General features: G+C 48.1%; 1 protein-coding gene across 3 annotated transcripts in view; it reads right to left on the reverse strand.

Moving 5' to 3' along the window:
• TRIO (trio Rho guanine nucleotide exchange factor) overlaps window positions 1–22,287 on the reverse strand; it is a 224,702-nt gene that overhangs the window by 178,489 nt on the left and 23,926 nt on the right. For all 3 annotated transcript variants that reach the window (XM_032337739.1, XM_032337740.1, XM_032337741.1), the window contains exons 6-8: window positions 20,922–21,113; window positions 13,463–13,594; window positions 1,064–1,294 (exon numbers count right to left, since the gene is read on the reverse strand). In XM_032337739.1, the coding sequence (XP_032193630.1) occupies window positions 1,064–1,294; window positions 13,463–13,594; window positions 20,922–21,113 (555 nt within the window). The remainder of the gene's footprint in view (window positions 1–1,063; window positions 1,295–13,462; window positions 13,595–20,921; window positions 21,114–22,287) is intronic.

The following is a 22,287-nucleotide window of genomic DNA, read 5'->3' on the forward strand; positions in this document are numbered from 1 at the left end:
AAGCACTGTATGTGAAAATTAAAAAAGTTATAGAGCAATTTAAAGTATTCTGAACTCACCAGGCTCACATTATGTGAAGAATGACGTTCAATGAAATACAGGAGAGTCTATGTGCTCACTGGAACACAGCACGACTCTCCACCATCTCGGCCCACTGAGCAGGAAAGCCCACTGGCCCTTGGATGACACGAGGTGGGGAGAATGAAATCTGAACCTGTACATGTCTGAGCAATGCTCCTGGGCACTCAGGGAAGAGAGAGGTTTTGTTCCAGACTTACCAGCGTGACCGCCCACTGTCTCCTCGGGCTTCCCTGCACACATACCCCAGGATCTTCCCAGCCCCAGCGTCAACACCTCATCCACACCCTTTTCCCCTCTATTTTAGAGCAAGGACACAACTATTATCTTATTTCTCACAAAAGTTGTACCGTACTGTACCTGCTACCACAGCTTTAACCCTCAAAACCCCGGCAGCAGGCCAATCCTCTCTACCCCATAAGAAAGGCATGAACAGTACTAGGGCCTAGGCTTACGCTTACTTTTGTAACAGTAACAAACAAGATGAAAACTGCTTAGACACTGATAGTCCTAACTCCACTTTCTGTGAACTAGACTCGAACCTCTTAAGCACCTGCAGTGCACAGGGAACCTCAGGGCCTTCCAAGTGGGAAGGGGCGTGCGGGGAGCTTACTGCTCCGGGAATGGAGAGCAGAGAGATGCGGAGTTACGAGGGAACCAGGAGGAAGCCCCTCTGGCACTATTCTCAGCAGTCAGTGTAACTGGGGACGACCTGCTTCAGGAACACATGCCCCAGTACCCAGCGGCGGCCCTGCCCTGGCGCACGTGCTCTGCCTACGCGAGCTAGCAGCTGGGCAAGCCCGGGCACACATCGTCAGCACCACGGCCACTCACGGAAAGCAAAGCAGCTGCGCACGCGTGTGTACGTATGTGTGCGATCCTCCCTTCTCCCCCGCTTGAGCTCTCAGCACAGATCGCCCGGGATGGCACCTGCTCCCCAAGCACCCAGCTCCGTCCCCCCGCGGCAAAGCGCCCAGAGACTGACCTGCTGCACGTCTTGCTGGAATACACAGAGCTGCAGCCGCTGGTGCAGTCGGACCTTGCGGTGCTGCCAGATGTTCTCCAGCTGCCGCTGGTGGTGCAGCACCTCGTGGATGACGTCAAGGACGTGGTGCACGGCCTTGGAGTAGTTGGCAGAGGCTGTCAGGGAATCGGAGCTGCCGGGGGTCAGAGGCCGCTGGAGCTTGTCGAGGAGCGACTTCCCGTCCTGGCTCACCTTCCGACAAAACAGAGGGGCGATTAGCCAAGGGCCGCCGCTTTACCCAGGCCGTGACCCAGGCAGTGCGTGCGGAGACATGTGCACGCACACACACACCACTCACACACACAGACACAAATATAACTGTAGTTTTACTCAAAGACGTATTTTATAAAGAACAAAATAAAATTTAAAACAAACCCCTCAGTTCTCCAGTGATGCCACAGGACCAAATGTGGTCGAACACGGAGTTAAAAGAATGTTCACTTTCATACATGATAGTTGATGCCATTCGTACTGAATAAACATCATATTTTGCCTTAAGTGGCACATGTCAGTTAATATAATTACATTGCTGAGTTATCTGCAAATTAAAATTCAAATGTAATAATTTTCTCTGGAGATATTGTTAGAATTAAACAATCACAGTGGAGCAAAGTTTTAACACTGAATCTCAAAACTTCAGTTAAAAAAATACTATCTAGCCCTTGGCAAAGAATCTGTACTTAAACTTTCTGATGTAGTTGGACAGCAATTTTACCTCACAGGATAAAAATTTTAAAGTGTCATTTTAGGGGCACCTGGGTGGCTCAGTGGGTTAAAGCTTCTGCCTTCGGCTCAGGTCATGATCTCAGGGTCCTGGGACAGAGCCCTGCATCAGGCTCTCTGCTCAGCAGGGAGCCTGCTTCCTCCTCTCTCTCTGCCTGCCTCTCTGCCTACTTCTGATCTCTGTCTGCCAAATAAATAAATAAAATCTTTAAAAAAAAAATAAAGTGTCATTACTTCATTCATGAACTTAAAGAAATTTTAATTAAAATGCCATCATTTTTTATTATTTTTTTAAAGTATCCTTTTTTTTTTAAGACTTTATTTATTTGACAGAGATCACAAGTAGGCAGAGGCAGGCAGAGAGAGAGGAAGGAAAGCAGGCTCCCTGCTGGGCAAAGAGCCTGAAGGGGCTCCCAGGACCCTGGGATCATGACCTGAGCCGAAGGCAGAGGCTTTAACACACTGAGCCACCCAGGTGTCCCAAAATGCCATCATTTTTTAAAACACATTTCAGTATTATTTCTATACTCTGGCAGCTAACTCCCAAATTACATTGAAATAAAAGCATTCACAGTAGCCAAAGAAATAAGCAAAAGATAAAAGTGGAAAGTGGAAAGAAAAGCACTACATATTTTTCATATTTAAGTGCTGCTTCAGATTTATAAAGGACCATGCCAGATGAGGTAGAAAAAAAATATGACATCAGACAACAGAAAAGCTACGTGGCCTACAATGTAGGAGGCTGTGATCTGGGGGCTTCTTGTGTCAGCCCTCACCTTCATCCCTGTGCTCAGATACTGCTGAGTCTGGAAACCTCACTGGGTTTCTCTGGAAAGGAGGAGCAAATGGGAGCCTTGCGGACAGACACAAGCAGGGTTCAGAGGCAAACCCGCAGGAGCGGGAGGAGGAAGGGAACAGAACACAACGACACAGGAAGCAGGTAGCAGCCAGGAGCCCATGGAAGAGCCTTCCAGGGTCTTAACAACCTCCAGTCATGCTGGAATGGAATGTGTCTGATTTCTAAGACCTAATTCTGAGACCTCCGTGGGAAGTGCTGACTGTTCCCCACAAAGGCTGGTTGTCAGCCTTCCTAGATTAAAACTGATCAAACACGCTAAGACAGCAAACGTCACCAGAAACAGCCAAGGTGACAGAACCAAAGAAAACAGGGGAAAAAGAACCAACTAAACCACTCAGTATCAGGCATGTGTAACAACAAAAATAGTGAAAACAGAGAGCTGTTCTAAAGCAGAGAGCTTTCCGCAGGAGTCACTGAAACTCACATGGGCATTTTCTATACAGTGGAGAGGGATGTGGAGAGGGGCGCACCGTGATGGATCTGGGAAGGGACTCGTGGGGAAGGATCCAGAGAGCCAGGATATTACCTCGAAATGAAGACCTTTCCTGTTCAACTGTCTGAGCTGGGCTCTATTCAGCATATACCCGTGTAGGCCCTTCCTTCTACTTCTTTTTTTTTTTTTGGCTACTCTAACATACACTGATTTTTCCAGGAATGCGATTACCATGTTCATCAAAGCAAGGCAGTGCCTGGTTTTCTTTTGAAATTTGTAAGAGCTGCTTACCATTTCAAATTAGCAGCACGATAATGCCATTCTCTCTATCGGAGTCACCAATATAACTCATGTCCAATCTGCACTTGCTATATTCGCAATGGTTTTTTGATCTATGGCCAACGTAGATAAAGATCTTAATACCTATTTTTTCCTTCTATTGTGCATGTCCTTAGGCATTTATAGGAACACATTTTATTATAAATCACCTTTGTCTCTAATTTATACTGTAGCATATGTGATTTACATATGTGTACACACATAAATTTTAGGTGAAGATAGATTATTCATACATCTTTTTATAGCAGGCATCAGAAAATGTTTTGTTAATCATTGAGGGGTGTAGCTTCTCTTAGGATTGAAAATCAGTGCCCTGGAGTGCCTGGGTGTCTCAAAGGATTAAAGCCTCTGCCTTCAGCTCAGGTCATGATCCCAGGGTCCTGGGATCAAGCCCCGCATCAGGCTCTCTGCTCAGCAGGGAGCCTGCTTTCCTCTCTCCCTCTCTCTCTGTCTACTTGTGATCTCTCTCTGTGTCAAATAAATAAAATCTTTAAAAAAAAAAAGAAATCAGTGTCCAAGTCACACACTTCACATTCTATAGAGCCTAGTAAGAATTCCTAGAAATATTTCCTCTAAGTTTTACTCCTTATAACAAACATAAGTCGAGAAACCTACAGAGCATACAATTTGGTGAATATGTGTTAGAAGGATATAGATCAGAGGTATGGCAGAGGAGGCAGTTACCTCCTCGAAGTCCACTGGCCCCTCCTTGACAGCCAAACCCTGATTGCCAGGGTTGGCAATTGCCCAGTATAAAACTGCATTTCCAAACCTCACTTACAAGCAAGAGTAGCCAACACACAGAAATAAAAAATGTTGAGGGGGCTTCCAGGAAAGACATTTGGGGGTGGTGTATGCTTAGCCCCTCTTGCCTCTTTCCCCTCCCTGCTCCCAAGAACTTGGTGGAGACCAATGGAGCTTTGGCAGCTATTAATACCGCTGAGGCAGCCTTAAGAATGGCAGCCTCCCTGCTAAAGGGGCAAAAGACAACGGTATCCAGAGATCTCTTACTAACGGAGCTACTGCACCAGCCCTGAATGCCAGCCTTGGGACTTCTACACTGGCAGAAAGCAACCTTATCTTAAGCCACTGTTTTACAACATACACTAGAAATACAAAATTCTCAGGCCTCAGCAGGTGCCCTCAGGCATTCGGGAGACACCATAAATGTTCTACTATGAATAAATAAATAATCCGAGCAAGAATATTCCAATGAATCTGTCTTCCCTTGGGGGTCTCTGCAATACGTAGCAGAGCTCTGGAGCAGATACCATGATCGGGTTTAGAAGAACACGCTGGCTCATGACGGATGGGTGGTGGGAAACAGCTGAGTTCACACACAGAACGTGAACACACAAATACCTCAACATAAGACAACTTACAAGTAGAACCCCACCTTCTGGGAATTTCTAGGCAGGGACTGAGGTGCCCGTGTCAGTGTGACCACTGGTGCTGTCAGTGGCAGACGGATTCCAGGCAAGAGAACATCGCTTACGCCCACTGAGACCAGACGCACACAGTGCGCGACTCGGGCACATGCTCACTGTAGCATTTCTCCAACAGACTTTTCAGACACAATTCTGTCCCTGTGCAGCTTTTTTTTTTTTTTCATTTTTGTTTCAAAGATTTTATCTACTTATTCGGGAGAGAGCATGCGCAAGAGAGAAAGAACACGACCAGTGGGAGGGTGGGGCAGAGGGAGAAGCAGGATCCCCGCTGAGCAGGGAGCCCAAGGTGGTGCTCAACGTGGGGCTCAATCCTAGGACCCCGAGATCATGGCCTGAGCCAAAGACAGATGCTTAACCAACCGAGCCAGCCAGATGCCCCACTCAGTGCAGCTTTTGTAGATGTGTCAATTGAAAAGAAGCTATGCAAGCCCATAAAGGATATCACTTCTATTTTAGTGACTTGCAGTAAAACGTCTGCCTTCATTAGTACAGTAGTATTACGTAAGGAAAAAATACGCTACATATTTATGAAGGCTACCATTCTATCTCAAAGAAATAAAGATTTTTAAATGGTAAAAAATAACCAAAAGAGAAATAATGAAAGACACTCTAAAGTATACAGCAGCCAAAATATTACTATATAGTTTAAGTACTGAAACAAATAGGCTATATTTATAGTATGTGAGGCAGTTCTAGATTTCTTAATCATTGAGCCAGGTGAGTTAATTTACTGAAGTTATATGTTTTGTCTAAAAATAATTTTCTAGCTTTCAGGCAGTTCAACCCTGTCCCACAAAGGGATAATAGCTCAAGAAAAAGATCAACCTTTATTAACAAAGAACAGGACTTGTAGAATTTTTGAAGAAATCAAACTGACCCATTTTTTTCAGGTTCTGCTCTTTGTTTTGCTTGGAATACAGTGCTCAAGGACTTCACAGATACTGCAAATTGCATTTTACAAAGACCAATAATGTTCTATAGGTGTATGAACTAATATGTTCTAGTAACTAAATCAGTTAGGACAAATGAAAATTCTTAAGTGTTAAAAATCCAGAATAATGGTCTGATCCTCGAATTTCTTTCTTTTTTTTTCTTTTAAGATTGTATTTATTTGAGAGAGAGCGCATACGAGCAAGCACAAGGAGAGAGGCAGAGCAAGAAGGAAGGAAGCAGGTTCCCTGCTAAAGAGGGAGCCCAACACGGGGCTCAATCCCAGGACCCGGAGATTATGACCTGCACCAAAGGCAGGCACTTAACCAACCAAGCCACCCAGACACCCCTTGAGTATTTACTTTTAATCAAACTCCACATAAGATTTGTAAAATTGGGGATCTCTGGATTCCTGTGTGTTCCACCGCACCCCACAGAGACCTGCCTATTCTTACTTCGGGTACTCCACATTTCCTGTAAATCAATGTGGTGCTCCACATTTCTTGTAAATCAGATTAGAGCTAAGAGACTCCACCAGGAGTCTTCCTCACGTGCACAAAGTAAGAAGGCTGCTCTGATCTACGGAAAGGGAATAGCACCTGGACATTATTGCTTAGGGCTGCAAAAACTGCCACCTCCCAAAGACCACATATGACCTACAATATGTCAATTAGGTCCAAATGTGGCGGTGCAGACCTGAAGGTGCTAGGGAATGTTAGTCCCCAGATAGAACCCAAACAAGCAAGCAAAACACACAAAATATATAAAGGCATGATGAGAAATGACGACACTTAGCACGCAGTGAAGAAACACCAGTCTTTCTTCGAAACTTTCAGGAAACAAGTTGCACCATTTGCATCAACTCAAACCACCACAATTTGTTTTGATTTTTTTTTTTTTTTTTTGGCAGGGCTTGGCCTGCAGAGCACACCCCTCCACGGGAAGCCTGGGAGTGGCTCCACGGCCACCACTAGCCTTTCTAGCTCGTGCTGAAATGATTCTGAAATCCAAGTTCTAATGTGACAGGAAGGAGTGACGATGAGTCCGCACGTTCTGAAGCTGTGGTCGATGGTCCTCAGCCCAACAGGAACACCTCCTCCCTGGATTAGGAGGTTAGACCTGGCAAAAGACAGCTACACTAAGAAAGTCCTACCAATAACAGAGGCCAGTGACGTTCTGGAAGGCGCTGACCTGGCAGCGGCACTTTCCCACGCATCAGGGAGGCTACCCAGAGAGAAAAGCAACATTCTTGCCTTCAGATTTCCCGGCTCCCCTCTGATGATGGTTCTTTTTCCCGGCCAAGTTCTCTAGTGGTAGGTTTCTTGATCTTTCTGCTATTAGGTTTCTTACTCACAACCAGATCCTCCAACCATGTCTGACTCTCTGCTACCTCTCCCCGGGATTCTCCGAAAGGTAAAACCAAGAGAAGATGGAAACAGGAAACGGCTGCAGCAGCCCAGTTAGTTACATCAGGTCCATGCGGAGAACTCGGCTATGTGGCAGATTCCACCTGGGCCCGCCACTTTCTACTCTTTCCTATTTCAAGCCCTTGCAAGGCTTCCAGGGGTTGCGGGTGTGCGGAGATTGCTGCACGGTCTGGCACCTCTGACACCGCGCCAAACACTGACCCCAGCCCCTGAGCAAGAGCAACGCTGCATTACTTAATGAGGCTTTGGAACGAGCGGTTTACAGAAGTTCCTCTACGGCAAGGCCACCGAGCTTCCACGTACACCAAAGACGAGGGGTTTTAGTGAGCGGACTATCCACGTGACTCAGTTTGCTGCTTTCCTTACATGCCGCGGACACTAATCGTGCCGTCACCCACGCACGCAGTGCCTCACGGAAGGAGGCCGACCGGCTTCATAGGCAGCGAACCAGTCACCTCCAGAGCTGTGCAGGATGTCGCCGGCACATCTGCTACCCAGAGAAGCTGGTACAGAAACGAAACCCTGACGTCACTGCAGATCAGAGCAGCCCGGGCCGCCATGCCACCTCCCGTCCTCCCGCTCCAGGACTCGGTGGCCGCGGCTGCAGCGGCGAGGACCGTGGGCAGGTGTGCGGACACGCCCGCCCGACTCCGGCACGCCGTGTTCGGCGTGCGGGGCCACGCGGGCTTCCTGAGCTAAAAGTCCTCCGCAGGAATTTAGTTTGTGGGGAAAGTGGCTGATGAATTTGTTTGCTCAAAAACAGTGTTAAAAATGAATGCTCTACATGCTGTTTCTGAAAGTATAGCTTCCCCAGACGAGTCTGTTGCTTCACTCTGCTGTGATCGACCTCGGCAGCCAGGATTAGCCCCGACCCTGGCAAGGGGAAGCAAGTGCAAGTTCACAGGGCAGACGCACGCTCTCGCTGCCGAATCACAAACAGCAACACCACGGGCCGGGGCTCGTGGCAACACCGAGAAGCAGGGGTTTGCGACTTGGAAAAAAAAAAAGCTGGGAAGATTTCCCACAGCAAACCGGTGTCACCAGAGAATGGAAACTGCAGACACGGTTTAAAGAAAAAAGGTACGGGAGGAGAAGGGGAACATGCGAGGAGAAGAGAAGGGAAGGGTGAAGTCCCGCTCTCCGCGCCCCTGCCCCTCGAGGACCCCGCGCCCCGGCAGGGTCTCAGAGTGGCCCTGGGAGGAGAGCCTCCTGGGGGGACCGCAACCCTTCAAACCAGGGTGAGGACCGGCTCCGGCGTGGGGTGGGTAAGCCTCGCGGCAGGGACCCCCACCGGTATGGACATCCCTTAAACGCGGACGGCGACTCTGCATCTCCGAAGCGTGAGAAGCTGCTTCGACCGACCGGCACCCTGCAGTTAGAACGCCACTGATTCGGGAGAGGAAAAATCACTTCAAAATCAAAAGGAGAGCTTCCCTTCCTCTCCGCTCCCTCCCTCCTGGCGTAGAGGAAATGGCTCCCAGGGTCTAGGCGGGGAGGTGGGGGCGCCAACACAGGTGTCCCCTGCAGGGCCTTCTAAGGCCCAGAGGAGTCGGGAGGGGGCAGACACACACAGAGAACGCAGACCAAGTGGCTAGAAGATGGGGCGTTTGGAGAAAATACGCTCCCTGAACAATCGGCGAATACATCTGAGGGTAAAGGGAGCCCGGCTTCCGTGGTCTGAGAAGGAATTTGTAAACACAGAAAGGGAAAGGCTGGAAAGAGCCCCACCGCACTGGATTAGGGACGGAAGCAGCGGTATGGACATGCGGGTCCTGACCACAGACGTGGTGCGATCCGGCAGCAGTCCCGGGTGGGGTGGGCGCGAGCGTGCAAGGGGGTGGACACAGCTGTGCGCAAGGGTTTCCCAACTGTGCACAGATGCCCCACAAGCAAACAGGCGCTCCCGAGCGCCCCCATCTTAGTCTCTAAATCCCACACAGCACAACTCCTACAGCTCCTCAGTGAGATGGTGGGTCCCAGGGATGAGGCTCGGAAAGAACGGAGTGAGCCTGAGAACGTTCTACCGGAAAGTAAGGGCGTGCTCCAATAATGGTAAGGGCATTAGAAAAACCAAAAGCTGACCCAAAAATCACACACAAAAAGGGGCTCCTGCTCCCTAAATGAGGACAGTTTAAGCATCAAAATAGAGTTTCGGATTATAACCCCAATAAATATACCATACGTTCACACTGAAATGATGATTAAGTAGGAAAGAAAGACAATACAGTTCTTTCTCACTGTAGCAGAGCACATAGTAAGTGGAGGAGGAACACTGGCCACCAGGCGGCCTCAGCAGTGGTAGCTTAGAGGGGCGGAGGCGGGTGCAGTGTGATGAGAAACACTGGTCAGTGTATCTCCCACAAAATGCTCTTCAACACCAAATCTTTTTAATGACCACTTTGCACCGGAGAAACCTTGCAGACACCAACCTCACCGAGGGGTTAAGGTCAACAACACCAGTGGCGCAAGAGGGGTCAGCATCCTGTGACCCTGCTGGGACACTGGGCTTTTATCAGCACAGGAAGAAAACTGCCTGGGTGGGCAGGAAGCTGAGGGTCATCCTAGAGACCGAAGGTGCTTTGTTCCCGAACACTGTCACAAAGACTAAACAATGCTACACCGTAAAACGAACCCAATGAGATGAGTCCACCAAGTGTGACACATGCTGTTGACAGCATCCTGGGAAACAGCCCTGGGTCTGGGGGAAGGACGGCTGTGTTGCCACATAGCTCGTTTGCCTACTCCAGAGAGCAGGGAGGGGAGGAGTGATGGAACAAATGGGGGAAAATGTGAAAAACTGGGAAATCTGGGTAAGAGAACATGGGAGCTCTCTGTTCCATTCTAACACTCTTCTATAGCCTGAAACTATTTCAAACACTAATTAAAAAGAAAAAAGTTTGTTCTGTTCTATTGGAAGGCTTTTCTGTTCATTTCACGGTGAAGTTACTGTTTCCTTGAGTTTATAGCTCAGCTGCAAACATGTTTTTAGGCAAAAAGTTGTGGTTTAATCCCTCAGCCTGAAAAGCAGTTTACTTGCCATCAAATTATTTAAGACTTTGTACCAAGACAAACTCCCATGAAACTGTACAGTAGGTAAAAAGAAGTTCCCACGTCAAGATGCCCCATTCCTATAGAAGGCAGTGTGCCAGAATCATGTACTTTGCCAGAAGCACAAGGGCACCAGGCAGACTGAACTGGCCAAGGTAGCCAGAGAATGACACTGGTCAGGTCAGGCTGACTCCAACATAAGTTGTGTCTTCTAAGACCAGAGCCTGGTTACTGCCAAGCACCTTAATAGCGAACTATTCTGCCCCACAGGGGTCTGTAACCTATCAGAACAATCCAAACACAGTTCCCAAGAAAATCACTAATATGTAGATGAGTGAAAGCCCAGTTACACGGCGGGAAACACTCACTTTCCTGATTACAGGTCAAAAATCAGACAATGCCTTGAGATGGTACGCTAGGGAGAAAGAAATTAGTATTTTTTTTTTTTTTTTTTTTTTTGGAACTCACAATAATCCTCAAGAACTAACGCAATGAAAAAAATTATAGATCTGTTCAACTTTCCATTTTACTGTTTAAAAAAACTATCACTCGGGGAGCCTAGGTGGCTCAGTGGGTTAAGCCTCTGCCTTCAGCTCAGGCCATGATCTCAGGGTCCTGGGATCAAGCCCTACATCAGGCTCTCTGCTCAGCAGAGAGCATAATTCCCTGCTCCCTGCCTGCCTCTCTGTCTACTTGTGATCTCTCTCTGTCAAATAAATAAAATCTTAAAAAAAGAAAAAAAAAAAAAAAGCTATCACTGGACACCTGGGAGGCTCAGTTGGTTGAGTGTCCGACTCCTGATTTCAGCTCAGGTCATGATTTTGGGGTCGTGCAATCCAGCCCCACATCTGGCTCCACACTGGGCATGGAACCTGTTTAAGAGTCTCTCTTTCCCCTTCCCTCTGCTCCTCCTTCCCACTCTAAAAATTAAATAAATAAATAAGCAAGCACACAAAATTAAAAAGGCTATCACTAATATTTATATAGTTCCTGATAAATTAGATTATTAAATTAACTAAAGTACATTGGGTTGGGTACAAAATTAAGAAGCATAATAAGGAGGACTCCTTTTAAATTCCAGGGACAAAATAAAGCAATACTCCCCCCCCCCCCCCACACACACACACGAGTGGGAGATCTTTGGGATAAAAAGGTAGCCAGAAAAAAATGAAACAAGATGGGATCGGGAGGGAGAAAAACCATAAGAGACTCTTAAGCTCACAAAACAAACTGAGGGTTGCTGGGGGTGGGGAGGTAGGGATAGGGTGGTTGGGTTATGGATATAGGGGAGGCTATGTGCTATGGTGAGTGCTGTGAAATGTGTGAGCCTGATGATATACAGACCTGTACCCCTGGGGCAAATACTACATTATATGTTAATTAAAAACAATTAAAAAAAAATAAAGGTAGCCAGGGAAATAATCATGCAGATTTTAACCTTCAGGGCAGGAGGTATGACCACATTCTGAAGCAAATATCACAACCATTCCGTACATCCATTCAATTCACCCAAGGATGCTAAGGGATCAGGAGACCAGGGCCCAAGGACAGGAGACTGGCAGCCACTTGGTGAAGCAGGAAGTGCCAGACTGAAAAGCCGATGGCCAGTTTCTTCCCTGTGATTCTGACCAGTGTTGGTAGTTCTGGTCAAGGAAGACATGGGTAAACCGAGCATCCTCTCTGTGCCCTGCCCTCTACAGGGTTTTGCGTATTTCTTACTCGAGTCTCCGGCGATCTTTCATCTCTGCGTACACGGCTGCAGTCGCCCACGATGAAGGGGGAGCGGGGGACACCTCGCTGAAGACAAGGATGCACCCGCACCCCCCTCCGGGAATTTAACCGGAGTCAGAAAGGCAGACTGGTCTCACCGGCCTGATGACCACACCATGGATGATGGCGGGCACACGTCAGGCTCTCTGCACCAGCTGTGCCCAGCATGTGAGGGCACGCGGAGGCAGCAGGGTGGCGGCTGGGAGCATGGAGCCGGCCTGCCCGGGCTCGTGTCTCTGCTCCACCGCTTCCAGGGGCTGACCTGGCACAAGTCGCTTGATCTCTGAGCCTCGGTCTCCTCATTTGTAACAGCACAGCCAACAAGGACACATGCCCCAGAGTTGTGAACATGCAATAAGTGATCCCATAAAGTCCTCACAAAAAAGCCAGGCCCAGGGGTGCATAGGTGGCTCAGTCGGTTAAGCGTCCAACTCTTGGTTTAAGTTCAGGTCATGATCTCAGGGTAGTGAGATCGAGCCCGCATCGGGCTCTGTGCTGGGCGTGGAACCTGCTTCAGATTCTCTCTCTCCCTCTCCCTCTGCCCTGCTCCTGCTGTGTGTGTACGACCTCTTTCTAATAAATAAAGAACAACTTAAAAAAAAAAAAAAACACACCCAGAGAAAGGGGGCAGAATATAAGACAGGGTAAAGAAATAATTTACATTAAAATTTTAAAAAAATGCTATACTTAGATTTCTAAAGCAGCTAGTAGCTTCAACCAGTATGTGGTTTTTTGGGATGCCGGGCTGGCTTAGTCGGTTGAGCACTCTTGGTTTTGGCTTAGGTCATGATCTCAGAATTACAAGATCGAGACCAATATTGGGCTTTGCACTCAGCAGGGGAGTCGGCTTGAGATTCCCTCTCCCTCTCCCTGTCCCTCCCACTGCTCATGTGCTTTCTCCCCCAAATAATCAAATCTTAAAAAAAAAAAAATTTAAAAAGACAGTGTGTTCTTTTTGATCTAGAACATGAGGCAATATCAGGTTTCCCTCCTTCTACAAAGTTTCATTCAGGAAAATTAAACTGGGTTCAACTAGATGGAATAGCAGGTGAAAACACCTATTTTTAAAGTACATGCAGTCCAGAAAGTTGGAATCTCACTTTATCAGGTGAAAACATAAGCAACTCCAGAGGAAATCCACAAACATCACAGGGACAGGGGAAACGAGCTCATGGCCGACCACCCCGTTTTACAGGAGCCCCACAACCCCGTCCCAGGACACACACATCATTCAAAAGCCACAACCAAACTGCATGTTAACACAAAATCTACAAGCCATGTCTGGGCTAAACAAAACTGTCTTCTTTCTCCCCAGCTCCTGGGACGAGGACACAAGACTATTGCCTCGCATCTCAAGTTGAACGGAGTGAACTGCCGGCTCACCTCGGAATAAGCAAGAGTGATGTGCTCATATATCCCCTGATGGTGATGAATGGCGTCCTCCAGATCCTGCAGCTCGGAGGGAAGGTCTACCTCACCACAGGCTTTACACCACGAATCCACGTTGCTCATGTACTTGGAATATTAAAAAAAAAAAAAAAAAAAAAGATTACTTCTATCAATGGCAATTTATATTGAGAAGTACATATTTTTTAAACATGGTTTTGAAATTAGGGTCATTGAGAGAGTCCAAGAAAGCAGCAGGATTGAGTCTCCACCGCAGCCAGCACTGAGGTGAGCCCTCAGACCACAGCTGGACTTCACCCCGAGCTCACATTCTAGCAGGAGCGGGGCTGGGCCCAAAGACCTGCTGTCTGAAATGACAACCCCAGGTCACTCGGAGGCCCACACGGAGCAGCACGCCTGGGGCCACCCCGCCCTGAGTTCTGTTCTGGGCCTCCTGGTTAACTCCCCAGCCCTCCTCTGACCCACTGATGCCAACCAGCCTGTGCCACGAGCTGTGGGGGGCACGGAGGCCCGGCCGCTCTGTGCCTCGGCCCCAGCCAGGAGCTCCACCCAGCTCTCCCGCTTTCCTCTAACACGGAGATGCTAGCAGAAGCCCGAGTATCTGAGACCGTTTACCTGAACACAGGAAGAGCGGCAGGCCCAAACGAAGGCCACCCAAAGTCCTCCGCCGTGCCCTCCGAGCCCACGAGAAGGCTGAGGGAGGTAGTGGACTGACCCAGAGGTCCTTCCCACTTGGCACATAAACGAGAAGGGAAACGTCTCAGCTGCAGTCCTGGCTGAGGACTGTCATTCTGACCTCTCCTCAGTTTTCGGCCCCTGCCAGTGCCACAGCCCTGGGATTCATCGAGTGGAGAAATCACTGCCAGACTTCCAGGGAGACCCTATCAGTACCCACTGCAGGTAAGTGGCAAAGGCAAGCGGCAGAAGACCCCATTAAAGATGCTAATTCAATTAAGCCAAGTAGGCATGGACACGTTTCCCTGGGCTTCACCTCACTTACTCTAATTCCCTGGCATCTTTCTACGTTTACCAAGGAATGCAGAGGGTGATTATTCGCAATTGGGTGAGGACCTGCTAGACAGGAAACGTGCTAGGATTCTCTTAAAATACATAGGAGAATCACCCACCAGTTACTTAAGACTTTTTTTAGAAACTTAAAACAGGCAAGTCACTCAAGTAATAATTTGTTTATAAAAATCCTTTTATCATTAACGTACTGGCTCGGAAAAATATCTCTATGCAGACCTCAGGGCTTGAAAGGAATTCGCAGGGCATTCTGCGTCCTGTGATAGCAGCTGATGCTTCAGCCACCACGAGCGCCGGGGATATCCTCGCTACGGCGCCCTCCGAACACCTTCAGGCCCGGAGAAGTAGGAACAAGGCTGCCTTATACCTTTCCCCTCCGCATGCGTGCATGTGGGACGACACACACGTATTTCTAGGGATTTCTTGTGTGGAGCATTCCAGAAATGTCAAACAGGTGAGCCTGAGTGATCTCGGTTTCCCTCCTTTTCTATGACTGCATTAAACACCAATCATTGAAAACCTTTCTCAAATATGAATAAAGAGAAACATTCAAGAAGTTTTATATATGCCTGTAATAAAAGTAACTTATAACTTCTTCAAATATCTAGAAAGGGTACTGATTATATTCACCTGAAAAAACACAGCCAGGTCCTAAATACGTAGAGAGGGATGGCCTGCCATGAGGAAGCCACTGTGGAGAAGAGATTGCGCACGCCTAAATGCACTGGGCTGAAGTATCCCAGTGACAGACATAAACCTGGACATGGTGTCACAGGGCTTTTGTGCAGTGTAATTTGTCTCTTGTTTACGAGATGGCAACTGGAGACTCCAGAGTACAAGCTCTAAGCCCTGAATGGTTTCTCAAAGAGTCCGAACCCACGCCACAGGACAGCCAACTCCATCTAATAGGTCTTCCCCAAGGAAATGGCATCCTGGTGGCAAAGTCCAGTAGGTACCTATATCGAGTAGAACCTCTCTGGGCCAGTTAATACGATAATGTGCACTGAGGATGGGCAAGGGGGGCAGGCCGGTATGTTCATTCCCTGAACTTCTCAGACCATTCTACGGCCTTCCACCCTCTCCACCCCCAGGCTGGGCACGTATCACCATCTTGAGACATATGGTTGGGACTACACCACCAGGGGAGTACATACTCCGTAAAGGACGGTTGCAGGAGGTGGTTACCATACTCTAGGGAGACCAGAGCAGCCAGTTTAGCCTCTGATGCTTTAAATGCCTAAATACGTGAACACACAGTATCCAGCTAGGCAAGGGCAAGAGAATTCAATGCTTCTCCATGAATTCAAATCGGGAGCTGCTATAGAACTGGGAACTCTGAGGCTCAGCAGAATGGTGACTTTTTTAAAGTGTAGCTGAACACAGGCTGAAGAGTCTGGATCAGTCAGTTTGCAAAACTGAGGCAAGCAGATGAGGGCAGAGTAATTACTACACATAGACATAGCTTCACCAGGAGAGCTCGAATCATTAATTAGGTTTGTTTCCATAAACATTGATTCCACTCCCCTCCATATGCTGAGAGTGGGGGCTTCCAGTGTGGGAGCTGCTCAGCGCTCTGGCCTGCTCTGCCGCCCACCGCCCACCTCCCCCCCGCCCCAGCAGGCCTCATGACAGGGCACAGCTGAGCGCAGGTGCTTAGCTCATTTAGGACACACAGAGACACACTGCCCAGAATGGGAATTTTTCAAATGTTTAGAGAGATTTTCTCTTCTTTGAGAAAAATAACACCAGTTTAATATTACAGATATACACAGACATACATGTTTAATATAAATATGAACTCAAACGCCAGAGTTCCTATTTCAATTTCTTCTTTTGTTTTCACTTTTAGAAAATATTACCCTAGAAGTTTTATATTTGCCTAGAGTAAAGTAACTTACAATTTACTACTTTTCCTTCTTACTTCATCATTTCTGCTCCTTGAGTACTCATCAGCAGGCCCTCTTTCCCGGTTGTGCCAAGGGAGACGGGCTCCCTTCTCTAAAGAGCGTGAACAGCACAGGAGGGAGAAGCCTGTCCCATCTGCGAAGCTCTGACAGTATCAGCACGGGAACTTGGAGGAGGCAGGCTCAGTTTGAAGCAAAATATGCCGGTGATCGTGTGTGTTACAACTGTTCTCTTTAATAACTTTTTATTTTTATGCATAATTACTCCAATTCCTTTCTATTCCATGAGCATCTTTGTTTTTGTCCACAAGCCAAAAGTCAGGCCTACACTTTTATAAAGTAAAACACCATTAAACTGGGACCAATTACATGTGTATTATTTGCCTTAAAAATTTAAAAAGGAATAGTGAAGTATTATTTTCCTCCGAGTTCCAACCCTGACTTAGGATAAAGTTATCTGGATAACTAGGATAGATGATGTTTACCATAAATGTTTTTTCTAAAACTTTTTATGGAAAGTGAAGTTTTATAAGGATATTAACCGAATAAAGAGTGTTCTATTACATTAGGAACTAAAAGACTGTCACAGACCTCAACAGAAGTCCCAACATAAGCAAATCACTCCCCAAACACAATATAAGGACAATAATACCACTGGTCCCATCTACTTCACTGGGCTTAAAGATTTAAAGAAGAAACGACAATTTGTGTCAGAGAGCTCTGTAAATTCTAAAGAACTATACAGATACCAGCTCTCACTTTATTTTTGGCTATTATCAAATTGCAGAGCTCTCAAACTCACAGATGAAGTGAGGTAATCAGATTTAAGGCTCGCGTAAAGGTACATCTTTATCAGCACTTGCAGAACTTCCGGCAGGTCTGTCTGTGCTGTCCGGTACAGCAGCCAGCAGCCATGATGTGGACACTGCATGGAATTTTAATTTACTTTTACATTCTTTTAACAAACTTTAAGTAATTTCAATGGCGGCATGTGGTGACTGGCTACCACACTGGAGAATGCAGCTCTAGACCTTTTTTTTTTTTTTCCCTTTTCAGAAAGGCAGACAGCCACACACAGAACCTCGAAGTTTGACTGTCCTCCTTTCTTTCCACAAAGGGACCCTGGCGGTCTGTGTGGGGGTTCCAGCAGGAAAGCACAGGTACTGGCATGCTCCTGACCAAAGACTATCCACTTTCGGGAACACTCACCCTCCTGGATGCAGCGAGCAGCCCTTGGGAGGGACACACGTGGAGCGGGGACAGAGGAGGGGGACACCCGCCTCGCCAGCCAGATCTCCCCTGGTGATCAGTGAGGTGACAGATGTCATAGCCAGATCACCCTCACACCCCACATCATTTTTGTTTAATAATAAAAACGGGAGATGTGAAGGTATAGTAAAATCAATCACTTTCTCTGGTTTCATAAAAATGTAATTCTAGTGACATTAGCTATGAAAGTTCCCTATCAAGAGACCATACAGCAGACAGGCCATGTGACCAAAAGCAGTGAACACCATGTACCGGTGAGACCACCAGCCTCACAGCCCTGTCTCCAAGCTTGCAAATGGAGACTCTGGGGACACCCAGAGCATCCCCAGAGGGGGCGGCCTGAGAGCGAATGAACGGCCGAGACGTCTGCCCAAGGCAATGTTCTCCTCAGCTAGTCTCCATCTCAAGATTTATGCTTATAAAACCACAAGCAAAGCCCAACACCAGAACACCCACCGAGACCACAGAGGAGACAGAGGAGCGCGGCTGTGCAGTACAGGCACGTGTCGCCCCATCTGGGAGCTGCACTCCTTACAGGGAAGCTGCTTCCTTCCATCAAACATGAACCATGGGCTCCCACGGTGGAGCTCCAGGCCTTCCTGATCACACTTCATTTCACACTGATACATCTGGATGGGGTTCAGAGAGGTGGCCAAGATGGCAACCTAACTTAGGATGTCCAAGTTTCTGGTCTTCTCCCCAGTGAGCATATGAAAACAGCTTCATCGTTAACTGGAAAGCAAAGCACTTTAACAAAAGACCAAAGCTGAGCTATTTCTCTCCTGGGAAGAGGGCAAGTACTGAGTAGATGTGATCTTCCTTCATGCATTAGAATTTCAAGGATCTTATTTCTGTTCAGTGAAGGGGAAGATTCCCACTACATTTCCAGTCAAGACTAAAGGCACTCCGAACACGTTCTAACGCCCCACCTGTACATTTCAGATGCCTGGGCAGGCCTTGGTCGAGGTCCATCAAAAACCCTGGGGCCTCTCTACACCAGGTCCCTCTGTTCCTACACTTGTACCTGGCTTCTGGCTTCTTCTCTGGCTACTCGATATGCACAGAGACTCAAGCACTGTTAGACTTTACGAAGGATCCCACAAAATTGTGTTCAATAACGCATTCATCTAGTTTCGTTTCTTTCAAATCCATAAATTACAGTCATTCATCTTATCCAAATGAAAACACCCCATGCTCTTTTTGAAATTTTGGATAAAAATTTTGGAGGAAAAAAAAATGCTCCATGGCACCCTCATTTCTAGATTATTCTCAAGCAAGTTAGAAGAGCAATTAACTTCGGGGCTTACTTACAATTCTGAATCCTATCATGTTTACAGGATTCCTCCCTGTGTGTTACTGTGGCTCAGACTCTGTCACTCGCCCACGGAGCTTGCCCTGTCTCACGTTTGCTCCTATCATCTTCGCGGAACCTTCCGTGAGCCCACTACCAATGAGCACACTTCGACTTCCAGGGGTTGCTGTGCCCCGAACATGTTACCATTCCAGGGGATGGACGCGCAGGGACCAGACGGCGCATCCCCCCACCCACCATGACGTGGTCAGTGCCGCACGCTCCTCTGGCCGACGGCCGGTAGCACGGGTGAGCGCGCTGCAGGCTTCTGCTGAAGGGGCTTCTTATTACTTTTTAAAAAAGAAACTTGTTTTTCTCTGTGGGCTTTTATTTATTCTTTATCATAAAGCCTATCAAATACCTAAGTTTAGGGAGGTGAAAAACCCTACAATGGAACCTGGAAGTCCCTCTTCACAGCTTTCACGTGAGGCTACTATCATTTTTTTCTTTTCCTGTTCCATTTAGTTTCCTCTCTTGCTTCACACCTGAAAGGTTTCTAGAGTCGAGATCACTGCTAATTAGGGTCTTGTGCAACACTCTTGTTGACTTGTCTAAACCCTGGGCAAGCTGGGACCTTTATCTTACCTTCCCCGGCCTCACTCCTCAACAGGGACTGCTTCTAGATTACAGAGCTACCATTTCCTGCCTAGCACCATCAGTACAGATCCCTACGAATGTAGTCTCCCCTCAACACCAGAAAATCCTCCCCAATCAGTATTTCTCCCTTACGGCAAGCCCTTACTTCTCCCCCGTATGTCTTCCTGGCGGCTCAAAGTTCCTGTGTTGCTTCTCTGCCACTTGAGGAGGTATCTCCCTGCCCCGCACACTTCCCACTAGGAAGTCTGAGTCATGAGCAAAGCACTCCCTTCGCGCTACTCCAGAGTGTTTGCTTAAGTGAGCTCGCTGGGGGCCTGGAGAGGCGTGGGGAGTGTTACGGGCACATATTAGATGTTCCCTCTTCAAGTATTCTGACCAGAACATCGGCAGATGAAGCCAACGTGAACTCTGAATCCAAACAAATAGCTTCATCAATAGAAGACACTGGAAGCGGCCTATTCAAAAGCCACTCTCCAACCCTGGCCCCGGCCAGCAGAGCCTGCCTACCGCTGTGGAGGCGAAAAAGCCACACCCACCTTTGCCCACCCTTCCTAGAGCTAGGGCACGGCCTGCACCCCACTCCTGGCCAGTGGGAATGGAGGCGAGAGACCTTCTGAAAATAATGCTTCCCCGACTATAGTGGGTGCCGTGCTTGAGGTGCAGAGGCTGGGGCAGCGTGTCTGTGGCCATGGCAGGAAGACCAAGGCAGCCCGAAAGGAGCAGATCCTGGCCTGACATCGCTGTACAGCTCCAGTTCCCCAGACTTTGCAACATCTTATTTTCTGAGAAAAGCAAACCCCTGATATTTAAAACCTCATACTCGGGCATTGTTACTTGCTGTCAGAGCGTGGTATTAGAATACTAAGGTGACAGTACTGAGGAGAAGAGGAGAGGAGGAAGGGGACGGACAGTGGGGAGAAGGGAGAGGAGGCAAAAAGGACAGTGGCTACCACGGTTAGTATCCGCTGTACACCAGGCACCACACAGGCCACCTCACAGGAATTATCTCATTTACAGGAAAAAACACTCCTCTCAAGTACATACTTTTATTTCCATTTTATAGATGAGAAAACCAAGGAACAGAGAGGCGAAGGAACTTGCCGAAGATGGCACAGCACACAGTCGGAGAGCTGGGGTTTCAGCTCACAGCTGCCTGACTTCAGAGCCCATGTTCTTAAGCACTGTGGGTGTCACAACAAAGTCGTCCAGGGATTGGGCTGCGGGGAGGGCACCGGGGGAGAACATGTTCCGGTCACTACCTTGCGGGCTGCAGGCCCCAAGCACTGACCTTTTCAGCCTTCTGGTGGAAAATGGAGGACATGTCCAGCAAGGTACTCCGCTCATCCAGGGCTGCCGCAAACGCCTTCCACTCCTGCTCCAGCTGGTTCGCAATCTGCTTAATCTGCTGAGAGGCGTAGTGGCCAGACTCGACCAAGCGATTTGCCACCGACATTATGCGGTTTATATTTACATACACGTTCTGCGAAAGGTGGGGGAGAGAAAGAGGGCTTGTCAGGGGAAGGCAAACAAGAGGCTTCCTTGCAGGACCTGCGGATCATAGCGCTCTCTGAAACACAGCCCACAAACTCCACTTCTGTTTTTAAGGGCAGAATCACCTGGTAGAGAACAGTGGACGTACTTGCTATCTGATTTCCAGAAACTCTAAATATTGGTTTCAATTTCTATTTCTAAAACTGCAAAATTACAGATCAACTAGCTGAGGGGCAGACTGTTAGGCACAAAGCAATCAAGTACACAAGTGGGTGCACACAGACACACTCTTACTCACTCGCTGGCTTCGGATCCTGAAACGGGGCCAGATGGCGAGCCTACAGAGAAGCAGTCACCCAGAACCAAGAAAACCCAACACTGCAGGTTTTAACTGGAACCCGGGAACTACACGCTGCACGTGGAGCAGCCACAGGCTGTTCTGTGTGGAAACAAGTTCTCCTGTCTACACCAGCCCAAGCCGTCTGGGCGGTGCCAACAGAGAATCCTCTGCAGACGGATCCGCTTTCTCCACAGCAGAGGAGTGGAGGCACAAAAGGGAACAACGCTGGGTGCAAACCTTCAATCAAGTTTTCTATTCTGTGGAAATGCCCATCTTCAGGCCCAGCAGTTTAATGCAAAAATAACAGTGTGAGGTTGGAAAAAAGGGCACATTTGGCCCTCAAAACAGGTTCTCGCTATGCTGTGCTCCCTTCCAGCTTCCTTGGCCTTTGAGGCTGCTAGTCTGGCAGAGGCAGCGGTGGGGAATGCGCGCCTTCAACACACCCCCGCCTGTCACCACAACATGCTCCTCTTGACGGGTCTCCCCAAAATCATGTACCCCTGTTGGCTCCTCCCAACCGTTTTGCTAAATCTAATTCCTCAACCTGTCCAAACCTCTCTCCCTTTTTCCTGCCTCCTGTCCGCTCTAGCCGTGGTTCTCTGGGCCCCTCTCCCACCGCACATACCCTGCGTGGCTCCTCGCGGTGACCTCATCTGCAGCCACCCCAAAGCCCCCTGAAGAAGGTACTTATCCATTCTTCCTTTGTACCATCTTCTACTCATTGTTTCCTCTCCACTTTGACCCAAATCAAAACTAGGTAGAGTCACTTTGGGACTAGAAAGGCACAGACTCCAGCCTCGAATTAGCTAACAGGTGACCGCTG

Source organism: Mustela erminea, chromosome 3 (genome assembly GCF_009829155.1).
Source record: "Mustela erminea isolate mMusErm1 chromosome 3, mMusErm1.Pri, whole genome shotgun sequence".
In the NCBI taxonomy this organism is placed as follows: domain Eukaryota; kingdom Metazoa; phylum Chordata; class Mammalia; order Carnivora; family Mustelidae; genus Mustela; species Mustela erminea.